This window comes from Megachile rotundata, chromosome 13 (genome assembly GCF_050947335.1).
Source record: "Megachile rotundata isolate GNS110a chromosome 13, iyMegRotu1, whole genome shotgun sequence".
Lineage (NCBI taxonomy): Eukaryota > Metazoa > Arthropoda > Insecta > Hymenoptera > Megachilidae > Megachile > Megachile rotundata.
The window spans coordinates 11,418,387-11,441,046 of record NC_134995.1 but is presented as its reverse complement, the minus strand read 5'-3'; the positions used below and the strand labels follow the sequence as shown (position 1 = coordinate 11,441,046).

The 22,660-nt window shown below is 38.9% G+C and overlaps 1 protein-coding gene across 6 annotated transcripts in view; it reads left to right on the top strand.

Annotated features, from left to right (window-relative positions):
• Mxd (MAX dimerization protein) overlaps positions 1 to 22,660 on the top strand; it is a 143,848-nt gene that overhangs the window by 40,709 nt on the left and 80,479 nt on the right. The window contains exon 5 of one of the 6 annotated variants that reach the window (XM_076538821.1): positions 5,301 to 5,343. The exons of the other annotated variants lie outside the window; for them this stretch is intronic. Within the exon in view, the coding sequence (XP_076394936.1) occupies positions 5,301 to 5,343 (43 nt within the window). The remainder of the gene's footprint in view (positions 1 to 5,300; positions 5,344 to 22,660) is intronic. 6 annotated transcript variants of the gene reach the window in all.

The window sequence follows — 22,660 nt, the reverse complement described above, 5'->3', positions numbered from 1 at the left end:
AAAGCATAAGACACAATGACTGATAGCCTCACGCGATTATGCGAGATACACTTATATAAGGTGATTAATGTACATTGCTGAGATAAGGCTTACATTGTTGCAATTAATAACCGTATGATTTATGCCAACCCTTTTTAATTTTTTTTACCGACTCCATTTGTAAAATGGATCAGGAAGGTTCTCAATAAAATATGCAACAGTATTTTTCATTCATTATAAGTACATTCCTTAATTTCTTTGACTGATTCTTTAATTTATAAAATAGATTAGGAAGGTTCTCAATAAAATATGCAACAGTATTTTTCATTCATTATAAGTACACTCCTTAATTTCTTTTGCTAATTCCTTAATTTATAAAATAGATTAGATAGGTTCTTAATAAAATATGCAACGCTATGTGCATTTTTGTATTCATTATATGTATTACACTTCTTAATTTCTTTTATTAGTTCCTTAATTTATAAAATAGATCAGGAAGGTTCTCAATAAAATATGCAACAGTATGTGTATTTTTCATTCATTGTAAGTAGCACATTCATCGAATTCATTATAAGTAGTACATTCATTGAATTCATTATAAATGTTGCATTCATTGAATTCATTATAAATGTTACATTCATTGAATTCGTTATAAATAGTACATTCATTGAATTCATTATAAATAGTACATTCATTGAATTCGTTATAAGTAGTACATTCATTGAATTCATTATAAATAGTACATTCATTGAATTCGTTATAAGTAGTACATTCATTGAATTCATTACAAATGTTACATTCATTGAATTCATTATAAATGTTACATTCATTGCATTCATTGTAAGTAGTACATTCATTGAATTCATTATAAATGTTACATTCATTGAATTCATTATAAATGTTGCATTCATTGAATTCATTATAAATGTTACATTCATTGAATTCATTATAAATAGTACATTCATTGAATTCATTATAAATAGTACATTCATTGAATTCGTTATAAGTAGTACATTCATTGAATTCATTACAAATGTTACATTCATTGAATTCATTATAAATGTTACATTCATTGCATTCATTGTAAGTAGTACATTCATTGAATTCATTATAAATGTTACATTCATTGAATTCATTATAAATGTTGCATTCATTGAATTCATTATAAATGTTACATTCATTGAATTCATTATAAATAGTACATTCATTGAATTCATTATAAATAGTACATTCATTGAATTCGTTATAAGTAGTACATTCATTGAATTCATTACAAATGTTACATTCATTGAATTCATTATAAATGTTGCATTCATTGAATTCATTATAAATGTTACATTCATTGAATTCATTATAAATAGTACATTCATTGAATTCATTACAAATGTTACATTCGTTGAATTCATTATAAATGTTACATTCATTGAATTCATTATAAATGTTACATTCATTGAATTCATTATAAATAGTACATTCATTGAATTCATTATAAATGTTACATTCATTGAATTCATTATAAATAGTACATTCATTGAATTCATTATAAATGTTACATTCATTGCATTCATTGTAAGTAGTACATTCATTGAATTCATTATAAATGTTACATTCATTGAATTCATTATAAATAGTACATTCGTTGAATTCATTATAAATGTTGCATTCATTGAATTCATTATAAATGTTACATTCATTGAATTCATTATAAATAGTACATTCATTGAATTCATTATAAGTAGTACATTCATTGAATTCATTACAAATGTTACATTCATTGAATTCATTATAAATGTTACATTCATTGAATTCATTATAAATAGTACATTCATTGAATTCATTATAAATGTTACATTCATTGAATTCATTATAAATGGTACATTGATTAAATTCATTATAAACAGTACATTGATTAAATTCATGATAAGTAGAAAATACACGAAACCAACCTATCTGAATTATTTATAAAATTCAAAAGGAATGTGATGTCGAACCACATCATAGGGGTGCAAAGATTAAAATGCTGTACCAACAGTTGTTTCACGAACGCAATAAGGAGAGGAGTTAATACCGCAGTTAGGTCAACGAGATCGTCAACAAGTAGCCCAGAGAACAAACCCACGATTATCTGTCGCATCCATCTGCAAGCACCTATCGGTGATTTTTGTTTTCATCGATCGACCGGTATCGGGGCTAAGAAAAGAAGAATCGAGATGGGGATCAAGGATCGTCGTGTCCCGAGGCGACGTTCGCGAAAATCGTGAATCTCCGTGGTGCACACACGTGCATTGGCACGATGCCATTTTATTTTCGCAGTGATTCTAGCCGAGGGAGAAAGAGAGAGTAGAAGAGGAATGCCATCTCCCCCACTCTCTCTATCTCCCCTATCGTTGCATCCCCCCTACATCCCTCCTGCCCACCCTTTTCTCCCTCCGCCGTTTCTATTCGTGGCTGTAGATGGCATCTCTCGCCAGCTTGAACTTGACCTTTCGAACCCGCATGTGATTGCGCCCGGCCGCTTTTCTTCTTTATCCGACCCGAAACCATTCTCCTTTTACTGTTCCTTCGAGGACTTCGAGCGGAGAAACGTCTTTGTATCCCTTTTTACTGGCTCGATGCTCTTGCGTACACGACTCAACATCCAACGCACCGATCCGACCGATACATCGCCAATCCATCAAATTGTCTTCCTCTAATTTTGGGACATTCGGATCAGCTTTGAAATTTAGAAATTATAATTTTACAGTGACTCTTTGAGAGTTTGAAAAAGATGAACGACTTGAGCCAGTGTCATACATTACATCTGCTACGCCAGGAGTATAATTCAACTATGCATTAAATCTACCTTAGAGAATATTTAGTATTCGAAGCGAGTATCGATATTCCTTTGAAAGCGACTCCGTTTGCATCCCTTCCAAGAAGCTTAACTGTTTGTAGCATAATATCGTAAAACCGTGTAGTCATTTCGAGTATCTAGAAATATTTTACGAGTCCGTAAGTTTACCCGGGCGATTAAATCGTTGGAAAACAGAGTAAGGTATCTTTAGAAGCGATTCTAAAATGGGGAACGCAGTGTGCAGTCATCAGAACGTGTTAAACAAAGTAACATCGTTGAAACGAAAATAAGCACGGCCGTAAATGCGCAATTGTTAGTCATGAGATTGTAGATTCTTTCAAATCAGTCTCCGTAAATGACGCTAATATTGCACAGGGCGATCACGAAGGACCTATGAGCACCGGGCAATCCCGTTTTCTTGGCCAATCAGCACGCGATAGCGTCATAAACAAACGATAAAATCAACATGAAAAATGCATGCATCTATACCGCCGTACAGAAGAAGAAGAAGAAGAAGAAACGCTTGTTTACGTAACGGATGCGGTAATTTCTCGATTCGAGGATACGCTTCCACGTCATTAGGCGAGGGAAAAATACGAACGATCGGATTGCCGATTTGTCGAACACGGCTTGTTTTCACCGAGATACGGAAACTATGAAAAATATCGTTACTGTCGCTCCGATCTTCCGCGATCAATACGTATCGTTAACCTCTCAGAGGTATACCAAGCTTTTATGTCCTCTCGTACTTGTATTTCTGCGGTTCCAAATTGATTACAATTTTACACGGGCTGATAAGATAATAAACTTATTTGTCGGCGATAGCAATAATTGACATGTTGAGTGTCATCGGCGGCCTCAAAGTTCACTGTTCAAGCATATTAAGCTACAAAATTTATTTTATATTCACTGAATTTTTGTTTGTTACTGGATTGTACCATTAGGTTTATTAGGTTGGGCAATAAGTTCGTAGCGTTCACTTCGTGAGGCACCCAGGCTCCCAATTTTTCGACAAATCCCATTGAATGAAGATGATTGAGAATAGTTTTGTGATCACAGTTCACTTTTTCGACCAATTCACGACTAGTTTGAGGAACATCCTGCTTCACAAGTACTCGGAGACGCTCTTCGTCGAACTCAGAAGGTCTTCCGCTGCGGGGCGGGTTTTCGACGATAAAATCGCCATTTTTGAATTTTGCGAACCATTTCCGTGCTGCCGACTTACCTATGACACCTTCTCCGTATACATTGCAAATATCCCGGGCTGCTTCAGCAGCTTTTTGACCGCGATGGAAAGCGAAGAAGAGCAGGTGTCGAAAGTGCTAATTTTTATCTCCTGGATATTCCATTTCTGAGCCTCAATAAATTGAAACTACTGAAAAAAACGATTAACACAGTTTTGTAGAGCAGAAAGAGCTCTATCGAATGAATATTATAACCCCTTGCAAATTGCAAAATGTCGCTGTAAAAAAAAGAAAATGTCAAAACGCTACGAATTTATTCCCCAACCTAATAACTCTCTGTGCATTGACGAGGTGATCAGTCTCATTGAAGTTTAAGTTCAGTTGCAATTTTTATTGTCAAAGATCGCTGAATACAAAGTAGTCACATTTTCACTTTCTTCACTGATTTCAATACTATAGAAAAGAAGTTAAGTATTTCTTTTCATCAACGAATTTTATTTTCTTGATTTCCTTCTAAATTGGCACTCACTGTTAACCCTTTGCACTCGAAGGTAATTACTGCTTACAAACAACTTTAAAACTTGGTTCAAAAATTAAATGACTTTTCTTGAGGTTATTATTTCTTTACTAATTTCCACTATTGTTTGTTTCACTATGTTTATACACCACACGTGTCACGTTAAAAAATTCCAGAATTACAAAGCTGTACATTTGAAAATCTAGAAATGATTTCAAAATTTGAAAGTCGACAGTGTAAAAATTGAAAGAATTTCGAGTGAAATATCGGATCCGTGCAGATAGCGCCATCAAAGTGTACGCGGAATAAAGTTGGAATCTGACTCATTAAATCTTCCATCGAAGTGGCACGGTCTGTGGGTGAACAATCGGTCGCTTTGAAGGTCCGGATCTCACGGAAATCGGATTCAATAGTCCTTTGAGAGGGCGGTCAAAGGGTGAGCCTGTTGCGGTCTTCCTTCGACTCGACATCATAATTTATCGCGTCTGGTTTTGTTCGCGAAAACGCGTTCGTCGAAGGTCAACTATCAATCGAAGAGCATCCGCCGCGCGCGGATTTCTCCCAAAAACACCCGGGTAAATTACTGGGGCTTATCAGATTTTAGACACTCGGAATGTTCCGTTTTGATTCGGGGTCAAGATCGTTGGTTATTTTGCGCGCCGATAAATTCCATGTCATATCGACGTTTTGGAGATATTTTACTCTCAGTGTCGCATCAAAGATTTACAGTAATTTATTTAGTAGATCGATGTTACCATATTGCTTCAAAGCCCATTTTCTGTTTCAGGTGAGTTGAAGCTTCCGCAGCTAAGTCGACCCGCAAGTTTAAGGTAGATACAATTTTATTTGACACCTAATGAGAGTATCTGGGAGAAATGAAAGTTGTTCTTACCTTCATTACGGTCTCGTGTTAGAAAGTATTCATTTCTCCGAACTGTCAATAACGCGTCTCACGTATCACGAGAAAACGAAAAAATAAAAATTAACTTCGAAAACAGTATCGATCGGTTTCCATCGAAAACAAGGTTCTTCCAAAAGTTCCTGTAATTGCGACATATCCGCAAAAATCACGATTCGTCTTAAAATGGATTCTGCCGCGACTTCCTCGTAAAAATCGTAGCTGGAATTCGTCAACCTTCTAAAGTCTTCCTCTTTCCCCTTGTAACTGTCTTCCTCGGCGACGATTGCCTTAACGAAACGGAAGGTCGCGTTCTTCGCAAATCCTGGTCGGATTTCTTCGGGGATGACGACGATCGTTCACGAGGATATTGGAATTTTGAAAATCCCTCGATGCTGCTACCTCGTGGTCTATGCATTCGTCGGACCAAGGAAATCCTTCGAAAGACCCGTGTATTCCTTATTCCTTTAAATTCTTTCGACTCGGCTCGCAGATGTTTCGCGAACAGACTCGTATTTTCGCTTAAGCTACCGTTTCAGACAAGAAAGCAGAATTTTCCTGCAATTTTCTCTTGGGATTATTGAGGATTTTCTTATGAGGATATGTTTGGGGTCGCTTCGTAATTTCGCGCGCTTGGGGCTGTTCGCGATGGAACGTCACGTGCTGAACAGTCATTCTTTCATTAAAAATTTAGAAATTTGGATATTGAGAAATTAAGAGACTGTAGAGTTGCATGTTAAAGGACAGTGCTTTCACTTTTTTGAAGAACTCCACATCCTTTATGAATATTATTTAATTACAGCAGAATTTTCCTGCAATTTTCTCTTGGGATTATTGAGGATTTTCTTATGAGGATATGTTTGGGGACGCTTCGTAATTTCGCGCGCTTGGGGCTGTTCGCGATGGAACGTCACGTGCTAAACTATCATTCTCTCATTAAAAATTTAGAAATTTGAGTATTGAGAAATTAAGAGACTGTAGAGTTGCATGTTAAAGGACAGTGCTTTTACTTTTTCGCAAAACTCCACATCCTTTATGAATATTATTTAATAACGGTTTTGTGTCCTCTGAGTACTCGATGCATCACAAATTGTTGTAACAGTTTAGTCCTAATTGATCACCCCTCCTGTACGTACCGAGTTTCAATAATATTGAACAATAGTATCGATGAATTTCAATAGTATTCTAACCCTTTCAACACGAAAGAGAAATTCGAATCAGCAGAAAAGAAAATCCGTAAGATCCGGAGAATTTCATAGACTTTGTGTAATACATTCTTGTCAGAAGGAAGGTGGTTAACAGAATTTAAAGCCGGGAGAAATACGGGCAAATGAGAAAAGTTTTCACGGTTTTAGCGTCAGAGGTAGAATTAGGTTTGGCCGTCGATTTCAGGAACCAGGACGATTGAGAAACGTAGCCAGGAGGATCGATAAATAGATCGTGGACCAGGGGTGTATTTGATTTCTCAGTCACGTTGCAACTGCGGGAATCGCGGTGGATTCGATTAGGCGGGAGCCGCGAGGTGCTTTTAAAATTTAATTCTACCGTTCGAAAATGAAATCGAGGGACTCGGCTAGACGAAATTTAGGTCGTCGAACGACGGAATTCATCTACGTCTCTGCTCGAGTTTCTGTTCCTGGATTGTCCGAGGTAATTCCTCTTTCGATCATATTTCCGCGAGAGGGAACGTCGGCAAAATAAATAGCGTCGGATTTAAACTTTATACTTGGCGCGGGGTGACGGTTTATAAATTTCGTGGACAGGAAGGATTATGATATTACCTTTTTATTTAGGAAAACTCTATTTTTATACGTTTCGGGACAGTTGCTGTTTTGAATGTGTACTTTATAAACACTGCCCATTTATTTCGAACAAAAAACATTTTCTTCTACATTTTTCAACAGTCTATTTAAATTGTGGGGTATACTTTATCATAAACAGTGGATATTTATTCGAAACAAAAATTTTGATCACTTTTAGACAAATGGTATTTAAAGTGTCTGTACATAGTTTATCATAAACAGTGGACATTTATTCAAAATAAAAATTTTAATCAGTTTTAAACAAATGGTATCTAAAGTGTGTGCACATGGTTTATCATAAACAGTGGCCATTTATTCAGAATAAAAATTTTGATCATTTTCAGACAGTCGGTATTTAAAGTGTGTGCACATAGTTTATCATAAACAGTGGCCATTTATTCAGAATAAAAATTTTGATCATTTTGATCAGTTGCTATTTAAAGTGTGCAATTTCTGATAAACATTTGAGAAACGTTTGAAAATATCGACGTAAGTAGCAGTCCTTTTTTATTCGAACATAAAAATTTTTAGAATCGCGCGAACGTTTTAAACCACCTGCGAGAATATATTTCATAAAATCATATATTTGCATAGACATTTACAGCCTTTAATATCGCGATAAAGGTTTTCTTCGCATATTTGATATTAATAGCCCTTATAAAGTCTTCGTGAATGTCTCCCTTTTATAACGTCCCTTTATGGTCCCTACAGTATGCAATGACCTGCAATATTATCCAATAGATAACTCTTCCGCTCGTAACAACTATATCCATATTCCCGTCGGTGCTTAAAACGTCGTATTACTCTGTAGTTTGCTGAAAATTTCATTCGAAGACTTTAGAAGTTTCTTTTGTACCAGAAATTAAATACTGTATTTTATTTCCAAGGTACATCTAGAACACGTCGCACCCCATCAACCCTTCCTACAACATAATTCTCTTATCTATCACGTATCCGTCGCTCTTATCAGTTTCATCCCCCAAGACCCATCCAAACATGACATCCGGAACTTTTCTTCCTCTGGACCCTCTCTGTCCGATTTCCCTGGACGCCGAAAGGACGAGCTTTTCTCGTCTTCGTGTTCCTCTAAAGAATCTCTAACCAATGTATTCCTTACCTTCCATTTTATTTCTTTTTTTTATTTCGACCTGCGTCGACGCTTCGGATCGTTCTTGCAGACTTTCATAATAATTAATATTTTCCCAATACTTCGATTTATTTCTCTATCCCCATAATTTTCACAATACGATATTTCTTGAACGGCTCGTACCGTCCATAAATATCCGAACACTTGGTTTCGTTACATAAAACATAGTTGAACTTTGCACGAAAGGTATTTAGGGTTATCATATCATTTGCAATAATTATTATTATCTTTTTCGAGGTGTCATAACGTAATAGAATTAATTTTTAAGTAAAAATTATACAATGAAAGTGTGAAAGTAAAATTCATGTCCAGAAGTACAAAGTCCAAATTTGTGAATCTAATGAAACGCTTTCGATTCTAAACAAAATTTTCATTTCTACTGTGTTTCATTTCTATGGTGCAGAACGTATTCAGAGGGTTCTTCGATATGTTTCAAGTGTTTGTAAACTGTTGGTAGATGTTTAGGTTCCCTCAGTGGAGATAAGAATGGAGGTGACGCTACGCACTCGACAGTTTCGGTTTAGTTCGTCTGTAGCTTCTTTTCCATCGAGATACGAGTTCCAAACGAGAATTATGAATCGGAAAACGTTCCAGTATTCTGACCTTCGCAGAAAAAAAATCGATTTTAGTTACTGTTGCAGATACTTGAATAACTTTCATGCAACGCGAATGCATATTTCGCTTGTGGACGGTAGTGTACAGATTGATAAACGATTTCTTCCCCACATTTATTTTTAACGTTAGATCAGAACGCCGAAGATTGGTCGGAAATTTCGTGCATTTCTGAGTAATTACGGACTCCATAGGACAGGAAAAAGGGGGTAGAGATGGTGTTCTGGTAAGAAGAAAACAACCCTTCGGGCTAAATAACGCAATTCCGTGCCACCCTTGAGTCTGCGACGCTGGTGAATGAAAATAAAAGCGTGGCCAGACCTCTCGAGGGGTAGTTAAGGGAAATGGCTCGCTACGGTGGATGAATCTGTCCTCGTGTTCGAGATCCAGGGGGTTGAAATCGTCGGTAAGGGTTGTTTCTTGAGTACCGGTGAGTTTTCGTTCCAAGTACCTGTCTAGATTCGGCTGCTCCGCAAGAATATTGCTGGGAAAGTATCGCTCGGATGTTTTTTCACTTCTTTCTTTGCGAATTAAATGAAAATCGAGATGGTACGTTTATTTATTGACTCACAGAACTCTGACGGGTCTTATTTTAAATCGCAAAAGTTATCGAGAAATTTTTATAAAAATTTTGACTTTCTTTATGACGAAGAAGCACTGTACATAAATACTAATTTATTTCTTTTTCTACTTCAATTTAATCGAACATCCGTAAATCTAGTGCTAATGATCTGCTGTAAGTAGCTTGTCGCAATTTATCGTTTCATAAATTCTGTAATTAACGTTCGTTAACGACACTTGTTAGCCTGACAGGTAAATTGGACATTTACAAGGTAATTTGCTAAAAATAAGTCTTTCGTAGAAAAGTTACGATTTATTTTAATTGAGATTTAGTCGAACGCATTGAAAGAGTCGATTGAATTCAGAAGAATGTATCGAGCATTGATTTTGACACGAATTGTAGCTCGTCCAACAGGAACGTAAATTAATCACGTCGGCTATTGTCACTATCGTTTCGGGGAAGCATGGAATCTGAGAAGCGTCCGATCGATCAGAAACACGAGTTTCTTACGCAAACAAGTAAACGCGTGTGTATATGAATTCAATAGCAGATTAAATGGAGTAAATGAATCGACGTATGAGCGAATTCCCCGAAGATATCGATGCAGAGGAAATCCAATCTACGCTGACAAAGCAACAAAATAGCTGAAACAACTTTTCAACGTCCTTTAACCGATAATTGCGCGCGTAATTACAGAGGCGAAATTCAAGATTCGGTGCGAAATACGAAGAGAAAGTTGCGTTGAACATCTGTTACAAGGTTGAAAAATCAGTGCATCCTGTGCAATACATCATTTTGATGTATCATTTCGATTTAACGCGTTGAGTTTTTACCGCCATCTTGTTTGTTGACGGCCATCTTGATCGGCGCTGCCTCATTTTTCAAAATTTGACTTTGTTAAAAATATCTTGCTGTTTCTAACATATCTTGCTGTTCAAAAATATCTACCTGTCTTGTAGTCTTCTTGAGTGCTGTACTGAAATTATTTTTGCAATAAAGTTCATGGTCGAATTTGCGAAATCAACTTATCTTTCGCAAACATCGCGTATATTAAATGTCAGATATTCTTGAGCAGTATAAGTACTGCATGTTTAATAAAGTTGCGTATTGAAAGGTAGTTGCGACATGCTGATGAAAACAAGATGGCCGTCAAGGCACAAGATGGCCGCCAACGAACAAGATGGCTGTCAACAAACAAGATGGCCGTAAACAAACAAGCATGACTCTACGGCTATTAAATATGAACTCTTCTAATCATTATCAAAGTTGCATATCAAAAATAGAGTCGAATTTTCAAAGGTGTTTGAGACATGCTAATAAAAACAAGATGGTCGTCAGCGAACAAGATGGCCGCCAACGAACAAGAAGTCTGTCAACAAACAAGATGGCCGTGAACAAACAAGCATGACTCTACGGCTATTAAATATGAATTCTTCTAATTATTATCAACGTTGCACATTAAAAATAGAGTCGAATTTTCAAAGGTGTTTGAGACATGCTAATAAAAACAAGATGGTCGTCAATAAACAAGATGGCCGCCAACGAACAAGAAGTCTGTCAACAAACAAGAGGACCGTAAACAAACAAGCATGACTCTACGGCTATTAAATATGAATTCTTCTAATCATTATCAAAGTTGCACATCAAAAATAGAGTCGAATTTTCAAAGGTGTTTGAGACATGCTAATAAAAACAAGATGGTCGTCAATAAACAAGATGGCCGCCAACGAACAAGAAGTCTGTCAACAAACAAGAGGACCGTAAACAAACAAGCATGACTCTACGGCTATTAAATATAAATTCTTCTAATCATTATCAACGGTGCACATCAAAAATAGAATCGAATTTTCAAAGGTGTTTGAGACATGCTAATAAAAACAAGATGGCCGTCAGCAAACAAGATGGCCGTAAACAGGCACTCTACGCTATTAAACATGAATTCTTAAATCGTTGTCGACGTCGCACATTAAATTACGATGAAAGGGTTGTCTAAAAGTTGTCGAGGATTTCAGTAAAGCGTGTGTCGCACCCGATCGAAGCGGAACACAAGCGGTAGCGTTAAACGCAAGTTTGAGGAGGTGGCGAGAGAAGAGGCGGTGATAACGTTCGCGTGTTCAGCGAATCTGAATTAAGTAAACATAATTCACCGAAACCGTACAGGGTCCGCCGATACGTGATAGAAGCCTTACATCGAAGCATTAACACGCTTTGTTCCTTCTATGAACTGACACCTTTGAAGCGTAGTGGAAAGCTTAGTGTCGCGTATTCTTCCTGACAACAGGAGCTCCCTTCCTCGAATCAACGATACCCTATACTCTCGTCTTCTCTTTTTCTTGCTAGATAGAGCGGACTCTCGTTACGTTGCCCCAAATGCGGGAAGAATTCTTGGAAATTACGTTCTATGCGAGGAGGCGATAATGCGTAGAATTTTACTTGTGGATTACATTTCACTTAGAATTTTACGCGTGGAACCGTTGATGCACGGAATTTGCCGCGCGGAAAATTGCAGAATCCAATGCGTGGAAAAATTGATGCAGGGAATTTGCCGCGCGGAAAATTGCATAATCCAATGAATGAAAAATCGAGAATTTTATAAATGTAGAACGTAACGCGTGGAAAATGTAATGCGTAGAAAATGACACGTGGAAAATCTCTTGCGTAGGGAATGTAACGCGTGGGAAATCCACCACGTGAGAAGCGTAACGCGCGGAAAATCGAACGTAGAAAATGTAACGCACATGTGGGAAGTCCAGCACGTGGACAATTAGCGCGATAAAGTGTCTCTGCATATAATAACATTGTGACATTATCTTATACCGATGATGGAAATTGAATCCTTGAATCGAAAATGAGAAGAAAATAATTTAAGCAGACTCGAACGAACGCATCAGAGTCGATATCGAGACAAGTTTCGACGTTTTCTTAGCGTCTCGCGCGGAGTTTACATTGCAGTTCCGTTCGGAACGCGGTGTTTCAGAAGGACGGCGTACAAAAGTGTCCTTTGAAGAGGATATTGGGAGCAAGATTTAGTGAAGCCCGCGAAACAATATTTTGTCTTGGCGTAGCATCCTCAAAGGGAGTAACTTCCATTGAAAATCAAAGAGCGCTTAAGCTCGTCAAGCGGCACGAGATCTGAAGGGAAAAGGAAAACACGTGCACCGTATCGTCTGTTTATTCTTTTCTTTCGCTACTTCATCAGCTCTTTTTTACGCTTTTTTCACTTCTCAAATCTTCACCAGACTCTTCTACGTTATTTGCGAGCTACATTTTCTTTACTCTTCCACTCTCGAACGTGCGAAACGTTCTACTTTCATATCATTTTTCCCACGAATTTTAATCGATTTTCTCCATTTTAAATCCTGAGACTTCGAAATTTTGTTAGCCATTATAACATTTTTCGCATCTCGTATGCAAAATTCAGAAACGCAGACGTCTCTTAGCGATTCGCCGGGATCCTTGGCTGTATTTCTCCGCGTATTTTCGATGCACCCGCACAATCTCCTCGTCCGTGAATTTCATTATGTATATTTCGTATCGGCCTTCCTTTGGTCTCTTCATCTTGTTCGGGATCGAAGAAACGCGACGGGGGGACTCCGAAGAAATTACCCTGAAAAATCCTTCCTCCGATAAACTCTTTCTACGTATTTTTTATTTCCATTATTTTATTGAAAGATCTAGGAAATTGTACGGACTGTTAATTCATTTCTTAAAGGTTTTACTTTGATAATAAATAACTTGTTATGCACTACATGCCTTTATTGCAAGGACTGGAGAGAACAGAACAAAAGAAAGAAACAAAACAATGCATAATAACTAGTGTACTTATTTATATTACAGGTGTTGCTTAGATATACAAAGATGATGATTCCTTCAATACGTATAATTATTATAATGCGTGCTGAATATCTACACACTGGATTACTGCGCGTTGGATATCCACACGCTGGGTTACTACGCGTTGGATATCCACGCGCTGGGTTACTGCGCGTTGGATATCCACGCGCTGGATTACTACGCGTTGGATTACTACGCGTTGAATATCCACACGCTGGATTACTACGCGTTGAATATCCACGCGCTGGGTTACTATGCGTTGAATATCCACACGCTGGATTACTACGCGTTGAATATCCACGCGCTGGGTTACTGCGCGTTGGATATCCACGCGCTGGATTACTACGCGTTGAATATCCACGCGCTGGATTACTACGCGTTGAATATCCACACGCTGGGTTACTATGCGTTGAATATCCACGCGCTGGATTACTACGCGTTGAATATCCACGCGCTGGGTTACTACGCGTTGAATATCCACATGCTGGGTTACTGCGCGTTGGATATCCACGCGCTGGATTACTACGCGTTGAATATCCACGCGCTGGGTTACTACGCGTTGAATATCCACGCGCTGGGTTACTACGCGTTGAATATCCACACGCTGGGTTACTGCGCGTTGGATATCCACACGCTGGGTTTCTACGCGTTGAATATCCACACGCTGGATTACTACGCGTTGAATATCCACGCGCTGGATTACTATTGGGTTGTCCGGAAAGTTCGTGCCGATTTTCGTTAGGCGACATGAAATTTTATTTAGAATAATTTTTTACCAAAAAGCCTGAGACGTTCTCAGGACTTCTCAAGTTGCATAAAAGATGGAGAAAGGTTATAGAATTAGGCAGCTATATAATTTAATAAATGTGTACCAAGCTGCGTTTCAATTCCTCTCAAAATCTTCCGGACAACCCAATACATTTACCCTCCAAGGACAGTGAATCATACGGTTTTAGATTTATTATAATCAGTATTAAAACATCGATTGATATGTAGTTCAAGACAGAGGAGGGAACATTTGCATGGATTCTTAAACATTCGCATCATCGGACATCTAGCGAAGCTGCAAACGAGGTTTTTCGATTAGGAAATGCAAAGATGAAATTTCGGTTTGGCATGCACGGACGCTTAGGTTCGTCTGGTGTACGTCCGTACACGCACGACGACCGGACCTTTCAATTATTCATGAAACTCCACTCCGCTTTAATTTACGCCCTCGTACGTACTCGGTGGTCCTTGTACATTCGTACGCGTATACGGAGCCTGGGATCGCCTATCCTTCGAATATTTAGGCTCGTTCTCGTTTGTACGGCGGCTGGACAAGCTGGCCATTTCCGTCCAAATGAACTTGAACCGATTAACGCCGACTGTATACGCTTCCATTCGGAAAGAAATTCGGTTCAACGTTTAATTTTCATCGATTCGGTCTTGGAAATTTACAGCTTCGAGTACATCTTTCAATCCAATTGTTCATGCCTTTGATTGTGCTTAAATCGTTTCGGTTAACACTAAACCTACCGACATACAATGTGTACTTTGAAATTAAAAATGAAGTTAAAGAATAAACAAACGAAACATAAATTAGTACACACATTTGTTCTTCATGGTGTAAATTTCGATCTTGGAAATTTGCAGCTTTGAGTACATCTCTCAATCCAATTTTTCGTGCCTTTGTGCTTAAATCGTTTCGATTAATACTAAACCTACCAACATATAATGTGTACTTTGAAATTAAAAAATAAATAAACGAACGAAACATAAATTAGTACACACATTTGTTCTTTATCTTGACGAAAATCAATGATGATTTCGAGGAATGTACTTTAACAAAATGTGTGCCTTATAATAAGAAACTTGAGGTTTGACAGGTTTAGTGTTAAAAAATTCGTCAAACGCGAGGCATAAAGTTATAAGAAAAGCGGAGAATAACAAGATTAAACTGTTGAAGATGTCAGGATCCAGCGATATTTTTGTACAAGAGTTTTTTCCGTGACGGAATCGCGATGAAATAACAACGGTTTTATTTATAAACTTGGTTCTGTTAACTCGGTCGCTGGATCGACGCGTGGCTCGATCGATGTAATCTAACTCATCACCTAACAAAATAAAATGCATGTATCTTCGCAAAAAAAAGACTCGATATTCAGGAAAAGAGAAGAAAACGATTAAGACCGTTTCCGATTGAATAAACATGAACGACGAACACCTGTGTCATCGAAACACGAATGACAGTGCAGTCTCGCTACAAGTGGAGAACAAACAGGCAGAGGAAGAAGCGTTGCAGTCGCCGTGCAGTTGCATAGAACAACGTGGAAAACGAGTCACAGTCTCGAGAACAAGGCAAGCATTTCGCAGCTGTGATGCAAGCTGAAGTGAACGAACGAAGCAGCTCGTAGAGGTTGCAGCAACGCGATGGTTTACACGCGCTTCTGCAGAAGCGGAACACACGGTGTGGGGAAAGGTGAGCGTTCGATGTAATCAACGTTCGTGGGAAAACGTTAGAGGTGTGTTGCGAGATGGAAGAAAAATCGAACCGCTCGATCGAACTAAGCAAATTTCATCCGCGGATTAACTGTACCCGTAATCGGCTAATTTCGCGTACGAATAGAAGGACTCGAACGGAATAAAAAATATTAGGTTGGGGAATAAGTTCGTAGCGTTTTGACATTTTCTTTTTTTACAGCGACATTTTGCAATTTGCAAGGGGTTATAATATTCATTCGATAGAGCTCTTTCTGCTCTACAAAACTGTGTTAATCGTTTTTTTCAGTAGTTTCAATTTATTGAGGCTCAGAAATGGAATATCCAGGAGATAAAAATTAGCACTTTCGACACCTGCTCTTCTTCGCTTTCCATCGCGGCCAAAAAGCTGCTGAAGCAGCCCGGGATATTTGCAATGTATACGGAGAAGGTGTCATAGGTGAGTCGGCAGCACGGAAATGGTTCGCAAAATTCAAAAATGGCGATTTTATCGTCGAAAACCCGCCCCGCAGCGGAAGACCTTCTGAGTTCGACGAAGAGCGTCTCCGAGCACTTGTGAAGCAGGATGGTCCTCAAACTAGTCGTGAATTGGTCGAAAAAATGAACTGTGATCACAAAACTATTCTCAATCGTCTTCATTCAATGGGATTTGTCGAAAAATTGGGAGCCTGGGTGCCTCACGAAGTGAACGCTACGAACTTATTGCCCAACCTAATAGAAAGAGCGATTTTTCGGACGAGATTTTGCCGTCGGCGCAAGTGGAGCGTGTTGCACGCATCCTGTCCGTTCTGCGAACGAGCGTGGACAATGCGTCGGCAAGCGTAACGCTCATTGTGTCGATCGCCTCGTTGCGATCGTTTCATGGAAATTTAATGCTCGACACGCAGCTCGTTTTTCCGGTTACGACAGAACCGTCGAAAAAACACCGTTGTTTCGAAAGCTGATCGGACATTTTGACAATTTCGAAACTTTCGACCGGTGGAATTTCACCTAGATTTCATCGGAGAAAGAAGCTCGATCATTTTCTACTTCGCACAAAAGAAAGTTCCATTTAATTTTGATACATCGTATTTCCTCTCTCTCGCAGCACCGATCACTCAATCGTTCAAAGGCACAAAAGAACGTAGCTCGCGTGAGACGAGGATATTATTTCGCTGGACGATCGAGCAAAAAGATTTCTGGCTCTCCTAGTATCCGAGCAGCTTCTCGAAATTCTGTTCATCAATTACCTTCCGTCACGGTCCGTGATCCACGTTAAATAGATCTACGATCGGAGAGCCGGTGGGCTGATGGTATTGGCGCGTGAAACGCGCCAACGACAACACCTTTCGCGGTTTTACCGCGAATCGATAAATCAACCCATCACGATATCCTACGTGGAAAACGTAAAGGGGCAAGAGCAAAAAAAGAAAGGAGAGAAAAAGAGGAGAAAAAATAAAAACGCGACCGAGGTTGACTGGAGGCGGAGGGAATGAAAAGCGGTTCCCTCGATGCGGTTGTAATCACTTAACCCGCTTTTACGGTTAGTTTATTGGCCGAAGAAAACAGGGAAGGATATACTTTTTATTTTCTTGCTCCGAGCATCGTACGATTGCTCCGAGGATAAATTAACGCGACGAATCGGCTCGATGGATCTCGAAACTCTTCAGAAATCGCGGATAGACGCGAGTCTCGACTTTCGCCGAGTTAAAATGTAACTTAGTAATGGTACGATGTTGCAAATGTTTTTACATCCGATTCTTTCGAATAATCAAAATTGAAGTAAGTGAAAATTCATGTCCAAAATTATGCCGGGAAAAACCCAGGGTCAAATGTGCAGTTGCGTTTTACTGCTGACCTTTTTAGACAGCTTGACTGTTTTCAGTCAGTTCGACAAACGAGTATAGGCAGGACATACCTGGTCAAAGTATGTTTCACACATTTTTAATATTAAGGTTCAGTATTTTTAAACTGTTTGTTTCATTTGAAATAATCCCACCTCCGTCACAACGTCAACATAAATTATTATTCGTGGGAAAGACGCGTAAATCTTCGAAACAGTTCATTCTTCGTGAATAACGATATATAATTGCATCTATCAACCTATCAGATACTCCTTCGAACACGTAAAGTAGGTTATTATTCATAAAAGAGCGACAAGTTTTGCGCGATAAGTCACGCCTCGCTAGCTGATAAACACCGATTAAACCGCAAAAAATGCGAAGAAATCAGTGAATAACGTCGAGAAAATTCCCTCCTCTTGCGGTGGTTTTTAAGCATGCAAATGCCGGGCGGTCATAAATCGAGCAGGATACCGGCTGCTCTTTGTCCGATTAACAGTCGGGAATCCCGTTTGACAAAAAACACAGACCACACGGCCGTGTCGTCTCCATTCTCGCCCATAAAACTCTTGTATCAGCTGATGTACACGACTATTATGCGATCCGGCTCGCCGCTTTATCCCCGATCCTCTAAACCGGCTGTGTAACACAACCGCGAAGCCAGGATCAATTCGCGAGCGAAATCCTGTCGACCGATTTAACGTTTTAATCCAACATCCTCCGTCGATTTCATCATTTATTCTCCCGATCGATTATCTAAGGAGTCTTACGAAGTATTTTCAGATACACGAAGAGTAATGAAAAAACCCTTTGCACTCGAAGGTAATTTTATTGTTTACAAACAGCAAGTTTAAAATATTAATTCAAATGTTAGATTAGTTCTTTTGAGGTTAATATTTGTCTGCTAGTAATTTCCACTATTGTGTATTTCACTATGTTTATATTAGGGGTAAAATTTTGTTTGCTAGCAAAAAATATTTATTTATTAAAGAAATCTTAAATACTAATCAACAAAATAATTTCTTTCTGTCAGCGTAAAGGTAGTTGTTCGGTTTCCTTCTTAAAAAAAGTCCTTCGATTTTTCGTAGAAAAACTTTGAAGCCATCGAAGAAATTTTTAATACTTTTCGATACTCTTTATACATCACATGGGCACTATTGTTGAATTAATTAAATAAAGCTTATTTCAAATTATTGTATTAAATCGAATGGCGCCTGAGAGGCACCTCTCGAGAGCAGAGGGTTAATAATTTTGTGAAGGAAGGATTTTTAGATGTTTGATCATGTGACAGAGTTTGAGAAGTTTGGAGATCTACGTCTCATCATGGACATTATTATAGAATTAATTAAATAATTCTTGTTTCAAATTATTGTATTTAATCGAATGGCGCCTGAGAGGCACTCCTCGAGAGCAAAGGGTTAATAATTTTGTGAAGGAAGGATTTTTAGATGTTTGATCATGTGACAGAGTTTGAGAAGTTTGGAGATCTACGTCTCATCATGGGCATTATTATAGAATTAATTAAATAATTCTTATTTCAAATTATTGTATTTAATCGAATGGCGCCTGAGAGGCACCTCTCAAGAGGAAAGTTAATAATTTTGTGAAGGAAGAATTTTTAGATGTTTGATCATGTGACAGAGTTTGAGAAGTTTGGAGATCTACGTCTCTAAATTTGGAGATCTACGTCTCTAAATTTGGAGGTTTACATGAACCTAGAAATGTGGAGATACAATCTGTAACAACATTTGAGTATAAAGAAGTTGAGATTTGAACAAGACGGTAGCGAAAGATTTGAGAATCGAAGAACTCCGATACGTGGGAATTGAAAAATTGTGGAGCCTACGCGTACTTATCCGAAGGAAGCGTTTCCGAGTACGCAGACGATTCAAAGAACGTTTCTCAATTATCCTGGCTGTCATCCCGCGGATGGAAACTCGCATTCAGGGTACATAATCGTGAAACGCGGTATGCAACGGATTCTCGCGCATTGTGTGTCGAGTTTTCAACTTTTCAGCGTCAACTCGCGGATGCCCCGTTCGCCCCTCGGGCTCGTAAACTGACGCTAATAGTGTCTTCGAACGTCGAGCCACCGCTACAAATTGGTCTTTCAATTCGAGAACGTCTCTTATTATTTCCGTTTCCCCTGGCACACCGTCCTCGCGTACTTATCTTTTCAGCCGAATTGCTTCGCCGCGACGAACCTCTTCACGTAGTCGTCCTTGGTACGCGTCTGTCGATTTTTTCGATCCAATTAAAGTCGAGCTTGCCTCTTCACGTTCCTCCGCGACCTTTCGGATCCTCCTTCGATTTCTCCCTTCCTCTTTATTATCGAAATTCTACGGATCTTGTCCGAGATCGCTCGAGTATACTAGTTCGATGATAAATGTAGAAGTTAAGTATCAATACTGTCATATGTCCATTGGAAGAAAATAAGAAGACATATCCATTGAAAGAAATTAAACTTGTTCCAAAAGAATTTAAACTTGTACGAGTAGTTCAACTCTCTGTTGCCACACCGCGACTTAATACATCCGTAAATTGACGAAAAATCTGAAAATTTCACAAGAAGAAATTTCGTAACAGTGTCTCCAAATTGCAAGAACGATCGTAGTTTTCTCCGCTGCTCCAGATCGTGATCCTTTCGCGTAATGCTCCGCCAGGCGAACTGTCGTTCTTCTTCACGGTTCTTGGTAGCCTCAAGGTCCAACGAACCATCGGTTCGCGGAAGTTGGTCGAACAAAGAAAGTCCCACGATTCCTGGCCAAGACAAAAGTCGTGAAGCCTGCTTGACGCTCCACGTGCCTCGTCTCAACGGCTGGATAAAATTTCACGGTGTCCCGGTATTCCAGACCCGCGTATCGTCCCACGCATCTGGATCTCTTCGTTTCCGAAAGCCGCGAATTTCGAAGAATTTGGAAATATAAAAATCGAGGAGTAACGGCATCGGAAATAGGTCGAAGGTATTACTCGGCGAGCAGAGTTCATTTTACTGTCGGACGTAAAACAATAACGGGAAATACTGTTGTTTCGTCCACTCGTTACCTCGTTGTTTTGTACGACGAGATAAAAAAAGGAGGAGAGAAAAGAAGAGAAGAAACCACGACAGACACAGTAGAAGAAGTTCGAACGAGATGTAGCTGGCTCGTTGAAGCGCATTTTATTTCCGGTGCTTATCCAGTCGTGAAGGAACGGCCTCGGCAACGATAGCCAAGCTTCTCGTTGATTCCAGTCGCTTCTTTCTTGCTGGACGGATGATTTTGTTGGCCAGCTCGCGGCCACCAAAGCGGAAAGAGGGGCTAAAGTGCACGACGTTCACGAGTCACGATCAAGCGAGTTGCACGCCGGGCTGGTTAGACGGTCACGAATTTTACCGGAGGGTTACGGAGATGTACAATGGAGAGGATACTTCTGGACGGAACCGCTCGACTCGTATTCTCGGACTTTCCGATCGTTGCCTCGATTTCTGCTTCGTACATTCTCCTTCAACCCTATTTTTGCATTACAAATTTTCATCGATCCCCGAATTCCTCCATTCCGCTTCTTTCGATACTCGATTTCTCGGGAAATATGAAACAACTGCCAGGAACCAGTACTCGATCGGATACTAATTTTTCACTCGTTCACCAAATCGTCTTCTTTTTGTAATTTCATCTTGGAAGAGGATTCACTGTCGTCTTAACCCTTTGCGCTCGAGAGGCGCCATTTGATTTAATACAATAATTTAAAAGAAGCATTATTTAATTAATTTTATAATAGTGCTTATGTGATGTATAAACACAGTGAAATGACAAAAGAAGTCATTTAACATTTTAATTAATATTTTAAAGTTGCTGTTTGCAAACAGTAAAATTATCTTCGAGTGCAAAGGGTTAATTCTCAACAATTTTCTAGGCAGTTGATCAAAAAAAATTAAAACAGATTCTGTCTTCGATCCTTGATTATGCAGATTATTTTAGAACTGAACCGAAAAATTACTGTGAAAATACGAATCTGTATCGCATTTCAATTAAAACGATGTTGTAGATTTAATTAAATTAAATCTAATTAAATTTAATTAAATTAAATCTACAACAGATTTTAGAATTAAAATAGATAGTTTAGGTTTAGAATTTAAACAGATTATTTTAGAATTGAACCGAAAAATTGCTGTGAAAATACGAGTCTGTATCGCATTACACTTAAAACGATATTGTAGAGTTAATTTAAAAATGGCGATAAAGAATAGCTACAGAGGAGGAGAGACCGAGAAATGTTCCTAGATGTACATTTCGAAAACGTGCAAGTGATAAATCCTGTCCGAGGAAGATGTTTGCTCCGCCGGATTTCAACAGAATCTACTTTTGGAGAGAATTCAAAGCGCGCCAGATTTCGAGGTTCGCTCGAAACCTTTTCTTGGCTACAAACTATTTCTCTATCCGTTTTATCTTGCTTATAAATAATCACCCTTGAGATATTTATAACGCGTGTAATTCTCGGTGTATCCTTTTTAAAATGACGGGATATCAAGGGTCTAGGAATGTAGGGTATCGCGACGTAGCGGTATTTCAGTCTGTGGAATACGGAGATGCTGTAATACAGGCATGTAGAAATCTGGGAATATCGGAATCTAGGGATAGTGGAATCTAGAGGTAATTGAACCTACGGACAGAGCGGAATCTGGAGTTATCGGAAATGAGCTATCGGTATTCGAGGATGTAAGAACGTAGGAGTACGGTAAAGGCGTTAGAAACGGAATTTAAGAACGACGGAGAATCATTAACGCGATTTAAATATCTGGAATCGGAGACGCATTAAGGACTCGCGTAATAAATGACGGTATCTTTTGGCAGCAGGTGGCAAACCATCAAATTCGCGGTTTCGAAAAGGAAAGAAAAGAAGTAGACTCCTGGAACGGATAAAGGAAAGAGGGAAAGAAGCGTCGGAAGGTGTAGAAAAGAAAAGAGTATTGGCAAGGGTGCAAGAAGAGTCGTTTCGAACGACTCGGTGCC